Raw genomic sequence first — 18,432 nt, forward strand, 5'->3', positions numbered from 1 at the left:
GGCAGGGTTGCAGGCATACCAGGCTGATCTGTGGAAGGACCTGAATGCGGGCACCATGGTCGACAAAGAGGCTTTCTCTGAGCTTCGTCGAGCCACGGATCTGTATTTTGATCAGTGGTTCTCCACCCTTTCACTTCAAGGCCCCACACTGCCAGAGGCCTTCCATGTAGGGTATTTTAATATTATAAAATATGTCCTTTGTTTCTACTGTAATAATGGCAAAGCCTGTTTTCAAGTTTTAATGAAACACAATCGACAATAGAAATTCTATATACTTCATTACAGCAAGATGTTGAAGGGAGTATTATTATTTCATAATGTATTAAATATTTTAATCATAATAATCTCATCGAAATCATTTTAAAGATTGTGAGGCTCCTGGAAGTGTGCACCCAGAGTTACATTGTCGGATATCTAATAGATTGGAATGTTGGTTTTCAGTAGCATGTATCTTAGACCAGTTCAATCTATTCTGAAAGCAGCACAAATGTGCTGTCTAGGTGCCACAACTGCAGCATCTACGGGTAGACACTGCAATAGCGCAAATTTGCTGTCCATGTGCCGCAACTGTGGCATCAACAAAAAAACAAAAAAACACTAATAACTAGATAAACTAGACAAACCCTAGTGGGAACACATTTTTAACAAATGCTAGGGATACTGCAACAGCAGCCGCATATTTACTCATGTCAAGTAGCAGCAGCAGCTGCATGCGTAGAGCAGATCTTGTCTGCAAAGACCAAGCCCATACCATGTCAAATATATAGAGAATAAAAAATGGCTATATGTTATACTACTCAGAGAGCTGTCCTAACTGAAATGACAAATTAAGTTCAGTTAGGAAACTGGTGCAGGTTGATAGGTCACCCCGGCACACCTTGCTACGTTAACCAATCAGAACCCCTTTTTTACTCATCAAATTTTATATAACCCACCTACGCATTGTAGTGACTGGCTGCAGCAGCATGGTAAAATGCAACGTTTCTCCCTACATCACACCAGCACCACACATCTATATCTGCTCTATGGGGGGATTTTAGGTTTGTTCAGTAGCAGCAGCACGCTTCTCTGTCAGCAGTAGCAGCGCACAGGTACCATGCAACAGCAGCAGCATATTTACTCAAGTCAAGTAGCAGCAGCAGCTGCATGCATAGAGCAGAGCTAGTCCACCAAGACCAAGCCCATACCACATATATATATATATATATATATATATAGAGAGAGAGAGAGAGAGAGAGAGAGATAGAGATAGAGATAGAGAGAGAGAGAGAGAGAGAGAGAGAGAGAGAGAGAGAGAGAACAAAAAAGATATATAGTTCAATATAAACACTTACTTTGTGGTTAAAGTTCAATAAAAAAAAGAAGCATTCATGAATCAGGATTATGTGTTTTTGTCTGCTGTAATATCAGTAATGAAATTCAGTTGGTCTTTTTAAAATGAAGATTTTTAATATTAAAGTAATTATTTACAAACTGTACATTTGGGTGTCCAGCTATATGACACATGTTGCACAAATGCCTGTATTCCCCATTCTATATGTATCAACTGATATGAAAACTAAAACTAAAATAAAACTAAATGTAATGAAAAACTAAAACTAAACAATAAAATGCTCATAAACTAAACTGAAACTAACAAAGAAATAACAAACAAACAAAAACTAAATTGGAGCAAAATTTTTTTAATTGAAATAGAAATAAAAACTAAATTTGATGTGTAAAGAGAGCCATAAGATTTACCAGTAAAGGCAACCCAACATTTTTCCAGTAATTTACCTGATTACCAGAGGACATAAGTTGTTGGGGCCTTAAGTTGAGGGTAAGACAAGTATCTCAAGCATCTGTAATGTTTGTCAGCTACTATATCAGAGGAGGCTTTTATCTTGGCAGTGTGCTGTTACACTTAATTGAAGGAAATACCACCAAGAAACTACTAGGCCTACTAATTTTATTTAAAAAGCTTTGGCAGAAATATCTGTTCCTGAGAATCTTTTGTTCTGTGCATACTGACCCTAACTCCATATTTTCTTCTACTTATGCTTCATAAGACTGTTTAAGGCTCACCTTATTGAGTCGCAGCTCTGAAGCGATGGTGCTGGACGATCTGGAGATCTTCATACCAATATTGCTGGAGTAGGAGGTTTGGGAGGTGTTGGTAGACAGCTTTGCCCGCTCCGGGGCTCCCATCCTGGGCAGTGCCGCCTTGGCGGTGCCCCCTTTCAACATGGTTTTCACAGTTCTTGACTCCTGCTATTCAGTCTGTGGCCAAAACAGCAAGAGGGAGCAGAGAGTCAAAATCAGAATTCAGATTAGAGCAGGAAATAGTTTAATCCCAATGGGATGGCAAAAGAAATGCTTGTCAAACATCTGTGTGCTTGTGATGAAGTGATACAGTAAGGGGCCGTTTAGACTGAACATGTTCTTGAGCTCAAACAAATAATAAAAAAATAGACACGGTGAAACAAATAGAGTAGAACATACGGTAGTGACACGTTTTTAAATGTCAAATTTTTTTTAACTTAACACAGCATTTAAAAAACATGGCGCTAGACAATCGCCATGACTGTACTACTGTAATGCTCTGTTGGATGGTCTCCCAGCTAGCACGAATAAGCTGCTGCAGATGGTTCAGAACAAGGCGACACGTCTAATCTTCAAAAAACAAAGAGGGCTCGTATCACTCACCTCTTGATTTCACTCCACTGGCTACATGTTGCTGCCTGTATCAAATTCAGGGCTTTGACTCACCTGGTGGACCCATCGTGAAGAGGCACAAAGTCCATTTCACGATCATTCAATTTCTCTTTTCCTCTGTCATGGAATGATCTTACAACCTCAACACGATCTGCTGAAACCATCTCAACAATCAAGAGCCAGCTGAAAACGCATTTGTATCCACACTTTTTAATTATTAAAAAATAACTTTCCTTGTCTGCCTCTTTCTTCAGAACTCACTTCTATGCTTCTCCATCTAGAACTTTGCATTGTGACACTCCAGATATTGTTGACTTTTGTTCCTCATTTGTAAGTAGCTTTAGATAAAAGTGTCTGCTAAATTAATAAATGTAAACAGTGAGATACAGCACAACAGGCAATGACGTCTATCTAGCGCATACTGTATTTACAATTAAAAAAACATTGCAAATGGACTCAAAAACATTTTTGGTGTTTCATTGTAAATAGGCCTGGACAGAATCTGTATCTGCAGAATTCAAGACAAAACTATACAGATTTCTGCATAATTAAAGCCCCTAATTCAGTTCTCCAAATCCCTAGTACCTTACATGTTTGTTTAATATACAGTATATTTTTGCAAATTAGCTTATAATAGGTAAAACTAACAATAAGAGTATCTCTTATTGCTAGAGGTCTGCTACCTGACCCTAGACGAGATTCAATCCACTGTTTGGTTTCGGGCCTAGGTTCTGGCTAGTTTTTCATGTAGAAAAACTCAAGTCGGTCCAGGTTCAGGATAAATGCCTGTACAGACCCCTTTCTGCACTTTCTACTTTCATCTCTGTTAACACATTTAACCTTATTTAAATCCATTCTGTAGATGTTCCCCAAAAAATATCTCTGTTAACACATTTAACCTTATTTAAATCCATTCTGTAGATGTTCCCCAAAAACTCCATTCAGAAAAAGTTAAAAGTGCACAGATTTAATTTGGGCCAACTGAATACACTGTAAAAAAAAAAAAGAAACTGAGCTCTGTACTATAAGAGACCTTGTTTTTAGACTAAAATGCATTTTTCTTTGTAGATACTTAACGTTTCAGATCTTCTAAGAATTGCCTTCGAGGAACATGACAGATACAATATTAATGCTAGTGAACGTGGGCCAATTTAGAGGGAGAGAGACAAATGAGAGAAAAAGGAAATAGAGAAAGACATTAAGGTAAGATAAATCAGATTCTTGGACTAAGCAAATCCTTTTAGTAAGTGATCTTGTAAACAAAGTCCTCTGAGGGACCAGGGACCCAACACTCAATGCAAGAGTGTAGGTCTCACCCTAGAAGATCTTTCAGTCATAGCCTCTCTAAATATTAATGCACACAGACTGAGTGACTTACAGTGAATGCAGGACATATTAGTGAACAATGTAGAGGTAATATGAGAGGAGTGGACAGGTGGCCATTGACTGAATGAGGCATAAGTGCTCTTCAGGATAGAGAGAGGAAGAGCTAATCTGTTCTGCAGCCAGCTAAACGTATACCCTTGTGGGCTGGTCACACTGGTTTTAAAGATGGTGGGGGATAAAGTTACACAGACTCAACCATTAACAACATCTCAAGGGATGTGGAATGCTAAGTATACGAACAGCAGAAATGCACCAGTGAGAAAAATTGGCTTTGTTCACAAATCCATCTTCTTCCTGCACTTCTCTCCAACTTGCTTCCTCTCTATTGCTGTCTTTCCATTCATAGAGTAATAAATGTACTACTAATATCAAAATATGAAGCATTAAACTATTCTTTTGACTTCTGGAAATTTTGATGTGCTCTGGAGAATGAATTCTGTTACTATGGTGACCTATGGCTAACAACATTGTTGTCTAAGAGCAAATCTTTTAGAAGGCACTCAATTATTTCTATTCGACCAAAATGCAAACTTATAAAGAGCAAAGAAAATAAGTAGTATCAAAGTATCTCCTTTGGTACAGCGTAGTACAGTGCAAGAGTTTTGTGATATGATAAACAGGCTGTAACCAAGGTACACTATTCCTTTATGTTGTTGTTGTTTTTACTAATGTGCCTATGGAAGTTCAACATCAGTTGCACAAAGCAAGAAACATTTTTAATGTTTTAATTTTAACAACCAAAATATCACAGTTTTTAATCACAATACACTTAACATAAAGAATCAAATTATTAGAGTTTTGTGAACCAGATATCCTACATTTCAGTACATATCAGGTAAAGTCTAATAGCGAGAGACCTCTGAACATACATGTCAAACACAGGCAGACATACTGCTGCTGGTAAGAAGACAGTGAATGTACGGTGTTGGGTGTAATGAAAGGAAGCCTGAAAATCTGATTAAAGCACAGTGTGCTGACTGTTTGAAGGATGGTCATATGATGGAGGAGTCCAACAGTGCCCTCTGAAGATCAAACAGCAACCAGAATGAGTACAGTATACATTCACAGGTGTACATGTATATAAAACACTATGGAGTGTTACAACACAATTAACTTTGTATAACAAAATTAGGATGTATTAAAACAGAAAATGTTAATATGTACAGTACTGATAAATGCTGAAATGATAGAGTTCACATGTTAAATGTATGACAATTAACATCTACAGGGTAGTAGGCCTACAGCAAACTATACATAATAAAATTCTTAACCCTAGAACCCGTGTGGGCCAAAAATGACCCAGTGTCTTGATCCTCAATCAAGGTGTCTTTTAATATGTGGACTAACGTTTTTAATATTTTTTAAATTATAAGAACATTTGTTTCACTACCCCTAGAATGCATATGTGGGTCCTACATAAACCATATGTGTTTGCTATGGTATTTAATGCACTTAAAACTGGCATTTAACAACAAATATAGCAACATAAGATTATGAGCCAAAACATTAAACCAAATATGCTGTTGGTCCTCTGCGTGCCACCAAAACAGGGCCGACCTACCAAGGCATGGACTCCACAAGACCCCTGAAGTTGTCCTGTGGTCTCTGGGACCAAGACATTTGCAGCAGATTCTTCAAATCCTGTAAATTGCAAGGTGGATCCACCGTGGATTGGATTGGTTGTTCCAGCACATCCCACAGATGCTCAACAGGATTTAGTTCTGGGGAATTTGGAGGCCAGGGCAACACCTTGAACTCTTCATAATGTTCATCAAACCATTACCAAACAATATGTGCAGTGTGGCAGGGTGAATTATCCTGCTGAAAGAGACCACTGCCACTGTATATGGTCTGCAAAAATGTTTAGGTGGTGGCACATGTCAAATTGACTTCCACAAGAATGGTCAGACACAGGATTTCCCAGCAGAACATCTCGGGTTACTTAACTATAACCCCTGTTCCCTGATAAAAGCGGAACGAGATGCTGCACTGCATCAAAGTGTAGCTTTTGACAGGGAACATTGCCCAGAGAATCGCACTACCTCCACCTGCTTGTCATCTTCCCACAGTGCATCCTGGTGCCATTAATTCTCCAGGTAAACAGTGCACACGTACATGGCCGTCCAGGTGATGTAAAAGAAAAAGGGGACTCATTGGACCAGGCGACCTTCTTCGACTGCTCCAAGGTCCAGTTCGAACACTCGCGTACTCAATGTGGGTGCTTTCAATGGTGGAAAGGGGTCATCATGGGTACACTGACCATTCTGTGGCTACGGGACTCCATACGCAGCAGGGTGCGATGCACAGTGTTTTGTAACATATTCCTCCAGTAACTCTGATTTAAATTTTCTGTGACTTCTGCCACAGTAGACCTTCTGCCGCTTCGGTCCAAACAGTGCCGAAGTTGCCCTTGTGCATTGATGACCCTTGGGTGCCCAACACCCTGTCGCCGGTGTTCATGGTTTGTCCCTCCTCGGACCACTGTTGACCAGGAGAACCCCACAAGCCTTGCCATTTCAGAGATGTTCTGACCCCGTTGTCTGGCCATAACAAATTTGCCCTTGTCAAAGTCCCTCAAGTCTTTACTCCTGCCCAATTCTCCTGCATTCTACACATTGACTATGAGAACTGATTGTTTGCTTGCCATCTAATCTACACAGACCTTGACATGTGGCCTTGTTAGGAGATGATCACCATTAATTGCTTCACCTGTAGGTGGTCATAATGTTTTGGCTCATTTGTATATATAGAAATACAGTGTCATACAGCAAGGTAGAGTACCTACTCTATTTTTTTTATTATCTTAGTCCATTGTACTTATATGTGTTTGTGTGGGTAGAGTTGTTGAGGTTTAATATTTTACCACCAAACAAGGAATTTGCCCATATTTGTATTATACAGGCTTTTTTACATTGTCACCCAAAACTGTCTTGGTTACTGTTGTAACCTCTGTTCCCTGATGGAGGGAACGAGTTATTGTGTTGATGTAGTGACACTAGGGGTCGCTTTTGGGAGCCCCAAACACCTCTGGTCTTTGAGAAAAGGCCAATGAAAATTGGCGAGTGGAATTAGCATGCCACTCCCCCGGACATACGAGTATAAAAGGAGCTGGCTCGCAAGCACTCATTCAGGTTTTGTGCTGAGGAGCCGAGACAGGATGCCGGACATTTCAGCGGGTAGTACAGCATTGTGACAAGAGGGAGATAATGTGTTGTTCCCTCCATCAGGGAAAAGAGGTTACAACAGTATCCAAGACCTTGTGAAGGTATTGGATGTTGCCTAGCCCGCTGCCCTGCACATATCTGCTAGAGAGGTGCCATTGGCCAGTGCCCATGAGGATGCCATACTCCTCGTAGAGTGTGCTCATATTCCTAAAGTGGCGGGCACGGCCTGGGCCTAGTATGCCACGCAATGGCATCCACGATCCAGTGGGTAAACCTCTGTTTGGAGACAGCATTCCCTTTCCGCTGTCCGCCAAAGCAGACAAAGAGCTACTCAGAGTGTCTAAAGCTCTGCGTGCGATACAAGTAGATGCGCAAAGCATGCACTGGACACAGCAACGACAAGGCTGGGTCTGTCCTACAGGTCCTCGACCCTCTTGGTGGACGTGAGCGCAGTCAGGAGGGTGGCCTTGATGGAGAGAAAGCCGCTGAAATGCGCCGTATATCCAACAGCATACGCTTCTTAGTGAGGTGAATGGACCAGCAGTGAAGTTCAGCTGTCTGTGAATCAAACGCTCGGCTCCGAAGAAAAAATCTGAATGAGTGGTTGCCAGCCAGCTCCTTTTATACCCATATGTCCGGGGGAGTGGCATGCAAATTCCACTCGCCAATTTTCTTTGGCCTTTTCTCAAAGAAAAAACCTTGATTCCTTGATGAAAGAAAATACACTATGTGCAGATTTGTATATATTCTTATACAATATATTTATGTGGGGGTCTGGGTCGCTCAGTGGTAAAGACACTGGCTACAACCCCTACATGACCACAAGGACTCAAAAGCACATTGGGAATTGAGCATGCCAAATTGGGAGAATATATATATATATATAATATATCTATGCTCCACACTTCTGTACAAAAACAAGTACAGAAACTGCAGCCTCTGTGATCTTTTTTGACAAAAATGAAGTTATTTATGATGTGGCTTCGATTGTTCTTAAAAAGACTTAAAATGGTAGCATAATGATTTTACAGTTTGACACATTTCTCATGATCTGTGAGTGATGCAGACAGATGCATACTTATGATTCCATTAAAAGAACAATTCTTAGATGCTAACTACCCTTTTTTCCTTGTTTGGTAAAGATGGAAACAGTAAATTATTAACTACATAACTTACCAAGTACAAGCAGTGAAATTAACAATCGCTATTATTAAGTAAGTCACTAACAATTGATAATTCTAGACATCTCCATTCTTTTTACAGCCATCAACATTATTGAAATGGCATTTGGAGGGGTAATAATATGAAATGTGTGCTCAAGGTAGAGAAGCAGACAGCAGTCAGTAATGACAGCAATGAAAAATTAGGTAAGCAACTGCCACATAAAATCCCATGATTTAATTCAGGCCAGATCAAAGAATTAGCCCTAATAGAGTGCAAAATTGCCCTCCCACTTTTTCAGCCATCAGCTGTTTTCCCCATTCATTTCTTCCATATACTTTTAATAAAATCTTTCATAAAAGAGCTATGAGCCATGAACCAAACCAACCAGCTCCGATGTGAATCACAACATCACAAACTTTGCTTTGGGGCAAAACATTATTTTAAAATCAGGCAAAAACACAAAGGTACAAGGCTGTGTACTTACTGTCTTTCATGAGGACACAAACTACATTCCTATGAAGCATTGAAAATGATTTAATTGAATAAAAACAATGAGAATATACTGTATAAATCTAGGTTGATTATATTATATTTTAGATTTAGATTTTAGATTGTTGATAATAAGTATAGAAACAATATATTTTATGTATATTTTAAATTTACTGCAAAATATTCCGAAATGTGCGAATAGGAATGTAATTTAAGGGTGAGGAAGACCAACTTGATTACAGTACGTCATTCACAGTGCATCATGAGAGTGGGCAGTCAGTCTGAGTCATGTTTAGCGGGTTTTGTTGGCCTCGGTTCTGATTGGTGGATCTTTCTCTGCTGTACCATGGGTAATGTAGTTGTTTACCATGAATTCTGCTATAAAACAAGATCCAAGTTGATATAAACAGGCTGATGGCTTCAACAGAAGCATATACCATCGATAAACAACCTTGGAGCTCATAGTAGGTCAGTCTTTAAAGGTTTATAAGTTAGCATTGAAAATCAATTCGACAGGGGGTCCTGGGTAACTCAGTGAATAGTGACACTAACTATCACCCCTGGAGTCACGAGTTCGAATCCAGGGCGTGTTGAGTGTCTCCAATAACGGTCTTAGATGCAGAAGCAATTAAGGCAAGTCACTACGCCACCATGAGGACTTAGAGCGCATTGGGAATTGGGCATTCCAAATTGGGTAGACCAGGGGTGAAAAATCACAAAAAAACAACAACAAAAAATCAATTAGTCTATGGAAGAAATGAATGGGATTTTTACCTCCCATTGTTTCACTCAATTATTGTGAGTCTCTAAAAAGCAGGGAAAAGACACAGTTAGGAAGAATATCTTCCTGAACAGCATGCTAAATGCAATTTTAAGGTGAGTCAAACAGTGTTTTTCTAATCACAGATTAATTTCTCATCCTTACAATGTGCCAATGATGCAGTTTAACTGACTTCCTGTTACTAAGCTACTAAGGAAGAGAGAGAGGAAGCTCGTAATGACTCAAGGGTTCTCGGTTTCAGATGTTAACGACGTGTGGACTCAAAACAGCTATATTTAAATGATTGCTTTTGTACTGGTTACTGCTAGTTTTACAAGACTACATGGTCTTTCCTTTTCCATAGAAATTTAAAATAGAAAAACAGACAAGAATATTCCTTTATGTCTATACAATAATAATGAGGGTGAGGCAGACACAAATTCATGACTTCTGGTTTGAGGTTCAGCTTGTTCTCTGTTATGTGTATCACAGTGCTGTTTCATAAACCCTGCACATTATTGCTGAAAGAGGATGTAGAAGCTAAATATCAGATGGATTCATCACATCCTCTCAATGTTCTGACCTTAGCTTCTTAAAATAACCTACAGCATTGCAACAAATGGGGACATGAAAAAGAGCCACAAAACAGCCAGCTTAGTTCTTCAAACACAACACGTGAAGACATGAAACTAAAGACAGGGAACATGAGGTATCCTGCACAAAATGAAAGCTTTTTGTGTAAGTAATTGGCCTCCACTCTCTCACACATAAATGATCACACAAATTCCTGTTATGGCACCAGTAGCTACTTCAGTCTTTTCAGAGAAAGGAAAACATTTACTGGGAGTAGGCGAATGAGGAGGGAAGAAGAGAATCAAGAGACAGAAGAGATCTAAAGACATAGATATAATGGAGATGACAGGAACACTACGGTACAGATTCAAGTAAAAGAGATAAATCTTCCTGCAACCACTTATAGCATTTCAAACAGAGCAGAGACAGGCCTGGAAAAAGAGACATAAGGGCATGAGCCCCACTGGAGCAGCATTTACTTACAGACTGAAATCTATTAACAGTGTATTCACAAGGATATCCACCATTCCCAGAGTCCCAGCTAAATCGTAGTAATCAGCTTTGAATGATCCATCTATGAGTCCATTGTTGGACCCAATATGTAACAGGCTGCTGTCTGGACCTACAGTCACTGTGTTATTCTGGAACCTGCTCCTGTAAAAAGCTCTTTTATAGGGGTGGGCGCATTGAGTAGATGTAGATCACAACTGGACACCAGTTAAACCACTCGTGTTATAGGGTGAGATTTTGCAACGATGCCACAATATACTTACAGTCAAACCTGGGTATTTTACTGGGCAAAAACTTCCTAGGGGGGCACCATCTTATCCTAGGGCGGCACCAGAAACTCCACTGGCTGCCTGTCCTCATACGTTATTTGAGGACTCGATAGCAGTCGCAAAACACAGATGATCACCTCGCACCACGCCTGCAGCACCCACGTGTGTCCATGTGTGTGTATGCATGCGAATGTGTTCCGCATTGTGGATGTTTTATAGTCTCACCACTTACTTTAAGCGTGGGAAGGGTGTGTGCGTGTTGTGTGCGCGTGCACATTGTGTCTGATTTACTGATTTTTATTTGACAAATTAAAAAAATTGCTCTGGGTAATAGTCTCACCCATTTATTTCCTATGACAGGTCAAATTTGACCTGAACAGTATGAATGGGGACTGTTTTATTAAACCACCCAGACTCAGAAGTTTGTGTGTGTTCAGGTGGAAAGTTTAGGAAAATAACGCTTCATATGGTTCTCATCTGCGCAGCCAGAAGTTTCACGTGAGTTTTGCAGAATCACTCAAGCCATGATTCATATACAGTCATAATATTATAACAATCCCTAAAGAGGGTGGTAATTAAATTAGTTTGATTTCTCAACCCCCCCCCCTTTAAAAAAAAAGCTGTCAAATTCAAAATGTTCCAGATGCAGAGATGATCAAAAATAACTTGTACTGTATATCCAATGTTAACATAATATGCAACAAAATAATTGTTAAATATTAATTGCAATGAATAATTTATTGCAATGTTTATAAACCAACTTTGTGCATAAGGACGACCGCGTACGCCACTATTTTGACCCAGGAAAAACCCTGAATGATTATAACTCACGCACGTTGCAATAATAGATTATAGAAGAAATAATAGACAATAGAAGTAAATTAAGTACTTAAAATTAATTCCATATAGACAAGTGTTTTTAACTGTTTTCTGAGGATTTCTTACTTTTAGACTAGTCGAATGTCAGTTTTTAAACATAAGTGAAATTAGTTGTTACACACATCCATGTGTATGTAAATGTACTGTGTTGCTATAAGTGAATGGACTGAGTTGTACAGTGAGGATTTATTTTTCAGAAAATCCAGGCCTGAAATCTGGATAACCTGACAAAGTTCATCTGTGTGAGTGTTTGGAATCTTTGAGTCTGTCAGGAGAAAATCGCTGTGACACAGGCTGTACACATTTTTTCCACCTTTTATGTCTTGTGGTTGGCCACTAATAAGCCATCTCTGATGCCAAGACTAAAGAGCAGAAGGGCATAGAGCAGTGGCGTTTTCTCAAAGGAGGCAAGAGAGGCAGTGCCTCCTCAAAAAATTTGGATGAGAAAAATAAGGCAGATGCTATTTTCACCCTGGTGCAAATAATGGTAAATGCTATTTACACCCCAGTGCAAATAGTGGCAGATAGTATTTACACCTCAACTCTGCTAAGTTTTATTTTGTTTGACTTTGTTTGACTCTTAATAAATAGTCTGTAAATATGAGCATACTAAACATTATAGTTCTGAATGCTTGTTAATAATATAAGTTATAAGGTATTCCATGTCCATTCCTAAACAGAAATCTGATACACGGCCATGAACATTTAAATTATAGTTCATATATTTGGTCATTCATATTCAAATTCCACTTTGAGTTGGGAAAATATATGTTATATATATGAAAACAGAAATATATGAAACATATGAAAATCATACATGAACATACATATGCGTTTTACATACTGTACTGTATACTGTTTCGCCTGAAAACTAGGTAAATGTCAAATGGAATAGAAATACGAATTTATACTGGACTAAAAAATACAAACAAACCCTGAGATTGCACTTTTTCATAAGTCAAAATTCCAACACATGCCACTGTCAGAGAGAAAGACAGCAATAGGGAGGATAGGAAAAGAGAAGAAAAAGACAGAGCAAGAGAAATAGGGATATTTACACTACATTAATTACATTATTTGAGTGTGTGTGTGTGTGTGTGTTTAGTTTCAAAGTTAAAAGACAGCAGTTTGCAGTCATCAGTAAAATGGGAGCAATGAGTGGCCAAGCCACAGCGTCTGTTTTGTGCTCCTTTACTAATGAGCAAGACATTTAAAGAGGGCTTTATGATCCGCCAAATCCTGTTTTACACCTGAGACAGAGATTTTAAACATGATTAAGGCCAGATCCTGCGTACTTGTATCCCATGCTCACGTGAAAATAATTAACCAGCCATTCAAATGGTGTAAGACAGGGCATAGCATTCTATATATCTCCCAGCCCTACAACAAACTATAGTCTGAATTTTAGTAGTAGCCTATGTAAACACTATCAAACTCTTACAATATAAATCATTTCCTTTTCTTGTTTTGAAATGTAATGAGAATGTTAGACTAGGCTCATATTAGCAGTCAGCTCATTTGTTTACCACATACAATCACTGTAAATAGATGCAGTGAGCAGTCACACGCTACTGAAACTGAACAGAGTGCAACAGTCTAAATAATGCAGAGGAGTGTGTTAGGCCTACAGCCAGTACAGACAGTCTTGCTGATATAGCCATCTGTTCTGTCATAGGGTATGTATGAAAGAAATAGAGAGAAAAAGTGAGTTTGTGGACTGCAACTGACTAAATAGCTCTTTTTTTCTGATTAACAATTTGATTCACATATTGAATACAGAAAATATATATACACAGAATCAACAATTATCCCCCACTTTTACCCCTCCACCAAACTGGCCCCAAACAACATCCCAGTGGTCATATATGATTATAAACACACATAAAAAAGAAAATATATAATAGGGCTGCAACTAACGATTATTTTGATAATAGATTAATCTAACGATTATTAGAACGACTATTCGACTATTCGGCGATTATTGCAACGGTTAATCATTAGCTCTTAACCGATTATTCAGCTTGTGCCCCAACTTAAAAGGTTGTATTATATGTGCTTACTAACAATAAAGAGAACAAAATCATCTTTTAAAAATACCTCTAAATGACATTCACTGAATTAAAGGGACTAATCGTTTCAGCCCTAATATATAATAATAACAATCACACTTCCAGAAACGCCAGATTTCTGCCCCATTTCCCCACAAACAAGTTACATTTCCTAAGTCTTCAAAATGACCCTTCTTCAAAGGCCGCCACCCTCCCCATCTCTGATCACTACTCCTGAAATAAGGGCACTTCAGACAACCTCCATCCCCTTAAATCTATCTGTCTGGCGATCATGAAACTGGCTAGGACCCAACTCTTTATGTGTCTATTCTCTACATCGATGACCGCCCCATAACCCAAAATACGGAGTCTGGGGTAAAATGAAACCAGAGTATATACATCACAAACAAAACTCTGAACCTTCAACCAAAACTCCTGGATATTAACACACCCCCAAAATACATGGGTTATGTCTCCATCCATGATTGGCATCGCCAGCTGGTGGGTGTGTCTTTAAGACCAAGCCTATACAATCTAGAGGGGGTCCAGTAGAATCAATTTAAAATCTTGAATTGCATAAGTTGCACCTTTGCATCTCCATATGCAGACTTGAAGTTTTTAGAATCCTAGCCCACACTCCCTCCTCCAATACCAAGTTAAAATTTTCTCACATAATCTCTTGACAGAAGATAAAGCTCTGTCACCCTGACTCTGAATTATCAGAATGAAATACACTGATGCCTTTTCCAAAAGCAGTAAAATAGCACATTTCTAAATATAAACGCTGATAGAGGTGTTGGAAGTAATCAGATATGGGCAAACAGAACTGTAGGTCAAATGATAAGGAAACAGAGAGAAGCAGGTTCATGATGAGCACCTAAACCAACAAATTATCAGATCATATTTTCTGTCGTGTTTTAATGGTGAATTTGTGGTTTATGTGAGAGGGCTGTACTGAGCTCATGGGCCTAAGCTCTTTTTGAAGTGTGTTGTATTGTTTGACTTGCTATTCAAATTTCACTGTACCACTAATGTAATATCCTTTCATAAACATGTCGATCCGAAATGCTATTATGCAAAGCACTCTTCTACTTAAAAAGGGCACAAGCTCTACCTGTGATCAAAGCAAAGACATGAATGGTGACACTAGCATTCCAACCAAACCAGATCTTTGTACTAAACCATTTGCTTGAATTCCTTCATGAAAAGAATCCTATTGTGATCCTATTCTTACCGATGCGGCACAACTACTATGTCAAAGGCAAATAAATCAAGGTCAGACTAGCCAATCCCTGAGTAAATATTATCCACCCACATACAGAGTCTATTAGCCAATGAACAGTGAGGCCAACACCTACATACTGGTACACAATAGCTCCCTTATCAATTTTAACAGCTACAATCCATAAACAAGAAGACCGAAGCATGTGTAATTCCAAACTAAATATTATGAAAAATTTAAATTAGTGTGTCCCAAATCATAAAACTTTGGAAATAGTGTGCCAAGGTGCTTGGATGGCATACTGTTTCCAGTGAAAAATGAAAAGGAGTTGAGACTATCTAAATTGTAGAAAAAGGCATGGACAGCTAATTTTAGCTTGATGCTAAAGTTTAGGCTGCATGCAAACCCAAACATTACCTGAATTAGTGGTCTGTGCCATAAAAACACATTTGTATGATGTCTTACTATGTACTTTTCCATAATTAGCAAAGTAGGCTACACTTTTAGTGTGTACTAGACTAAAGAAGACCAGACACATCAACAGCCAAAGAGTCACTCTGTGTTGGACTAATTCTCTAGTCTCAGATAAACTGACCTATCATACATAATGTCAGTATGGGATTTATCCACCTGGGATTTAACATCCCTCAATCCAGTTCTGATCCAATCCGTTTTTATTCTCACTGCTGATTTGACATAACCACAGGACTCCTCTGCAGGCATGGACAACATCTGTATTTCATATGAATGACTGTGGTTTCAGAGCCCCTTAATTTAGACCACCTTTTAGCTGAAGGCCTATATTTTACCTGAATATTATGCAAACTGTATCTAGGAACTTGGTGGTAAGATCTGACAAACAACAGATGTGCCATCATTTGTCAATGGAGGTATTCCAGCCTAACAGCTGAGATCGACAGCAAACGTGTTCGATGAACTGTCAATTAGACATATATGTATGGACATACAGGCTTCGCTAGATTGCAGGTTCAAATCGTTCAGCTAGATTCTGTCACTGCATGGGTCCACTCAGAGTTAGGAGTAACAGAAAATATGTAACGTGATTACGTATTTAAAATACAAAATATTAGTAACTGTATTCCACTACAGAAACAATTTAAATGGTTGGTAATCAGAATACAATTACATTAAAAATGTATTTTGATTATTGTAGGGATTACCTTTACTTTTAAGAGATTACTTTGCACGTTACTGTCATTTGTTCCATTTAATATTTAAGTAATATATATTTATCCACATAAAAGATGTTTGAACAACAGTGAAACACTTCCTTATGATATGTTACATTTATACAAGCAGATAGAGAAGTAAGTTTTAAGTAAGTTTGGAGCAGCAGAGATAGAAATAAACCTTGAGTAAATTGTCATGTTAACATTTAGCATTATGCTAAACTAAAATACTATTTCTATCCATTTTACATGCACCTGTTACCAGGCACATTCATAGATTGTTTATCAAGAAAACCATGTTAGATCATATTTTGTTTTCACTAGTAAGACCTTTGATATTAGGGCAAAAATCTTATTCTTGATGAGAAATGTTTTATTGTTTTTCTTATCTAAAAATCCTAAAAAACAAGATCAATTTGCTTGTTTTTGAAGCAACACTGCATACGATATTTAGGCTTTTTCAGAGAATGTATTTTGTAGAAAAAAAAAGTATTTAGATTACTTAACTGACCTTGAGTAATCTAACGGAATACATTACAAATGAAGATATTCTGTAATCTGTAGTAGAATACATTTTAAAAGTAGCACTCTCAACCCTGGGTTCACTAATGAAACAGTGTTAGGGGTAACAGTGGTTTTTACTGATGCTGAAATCAGAGGTTCAGACACACATTAACTACAGAGCAACACAGTTAATTGCTCTGAAAAATTACCTTCAGAGAAGGGTTGAACTTCATCAATGATCGATAAAGAAAACACAAAAATTGTGTGACTTAATTTCATTCCAATCAATGTCCAGTAATAATACTCAAATGTTCCAAAATGTTGTCGCAGTTTAGGTTTTGTGACTACGATTTTGCTTTGCATTTAAATCTGATTTATCTTTAAATACAAGAGAACTTAAACTTGCCAGAATACACATCCCTAGTAGAACTGAATTCAGACAGTAATACTTAACATTAAGTCAAGTTTTGCCAAATATTTGGGGACCAGACAATGGCCCCTATGTGGAAAATGGCTTAAAAATGTTTCTACATAATGCCTTAATGAAAATGTAAAATCCCCAAAAGGTTTGTGTGATGGATAGGTTAAGGGGTAGGGCTAGCGGATAGAAAAAAATCATCAGCCAAATTTAAAAACAACAGTAGTCAATGAAAAGTCCCTACCGATATAGAAATAGTGATAATGTGATTTTGTCTGTGTGTGTATGTGTGTTAGATAGATAGATAGCTAGATAGATAGAGAGAGAGAGAGAGAGAGAGAGAGAGAGAGAGAGAGAGAGAGAGAGCGAGAGAGAGAGAGATAGTGTGAGTGTGTTGAAACCATGTTTGTCCACGTCATTGGAGCAACATCTGTACTCCACCTGGAACCACTAAATGTGTGTGCTAGTCTTTAATGTGCCAAGTCATAAGCTTACAATCATAAAGCAGGACAGGAAGTTATCATTTTCATTCATATCCTTCTCCCCTGTTGTGAGATAGCTGATAGTAATGTATCCCACAACCACCTTCTAGATCAGGGGTTTTCAAACTGGGGTCCTGTACACTCACCTTTACTGGCTCACTGGAGTTTGTAAAGCTAAATTCTCTGTAACGCTGCTTATTTATTGCAAAAAGTATGATACAAGTACATTTGAATTGATTTAAAAATGTTTCTCATCCGTTTTATACATCTAACATACATTTTGTGTAAAAAAAAAAAAGAAAAAAAGACACTGTCAATTTAATACTGAGTTAATACTTTCCAGATATCATTTTATTAATTTCTTTTGGCTTTAGTACAAAAAATATAAAAGCCAATAATTAAATTTTGCAGACAACATGTATTTATAATATCACACTTACTATTTTTCTTGCACAAGTAAATGGGGCTTTAAAAAATAAATATATTATTGCTTGTCCATTGCAAGGTGATCATCATTTCTGGGGTTCCTTGGCATCAAAAAGTTTGAAAACTCCTGTTCTAGATTATGTAAAAAGATGGGCTTATAGACATGTTATCTAAGGGGATATTAGGGATAAAAACACCCACACATAAAATAGATGTATCCCCTATTTTGGCTTACATGCTTTTTTTACATTGAG

General features: G+C 38.1%; 1 protein-coding gene across 1 annotated transcript in view; it reads right to left on the bottom strand.

Moving 5' to 3' along the window:
• The window catches only part of specc1 (sperm antigen with calponin homology and coiled-coil domains 1), a 185,509-nt gene that overhangs the window by 150,757 nt on the left and 16,320 nt on the right, over nt 1-18,432 (bottom strand). The window contains 1 exon segment of the mRNA XM_052097994.1: nt 2,065-2,259. Within this exon segment, the coding sequence (XP_051953954.1) occupies nt 2,065-2,226 (162 nt within the window). The 5' untranslated portion in view covers nt 2,227-2,259.

The sequence above is a fragment of the Xyrauchen texanus genome, chromosome 3 (genome assembly GCF_025860055.1).
Source record: "Xyrauchen texanus isolate HMW12.3.18 chromosome 3, RBS_HiC_50CHRs, whole genome shotgun sequence".
NCBI classification, from domain to species: Eukaryota; Metazoa; Chordata; class Actinopteri; order Cypriniformes; family Catostomidae; genus Xyrauchen; species Xyrauchen texanus.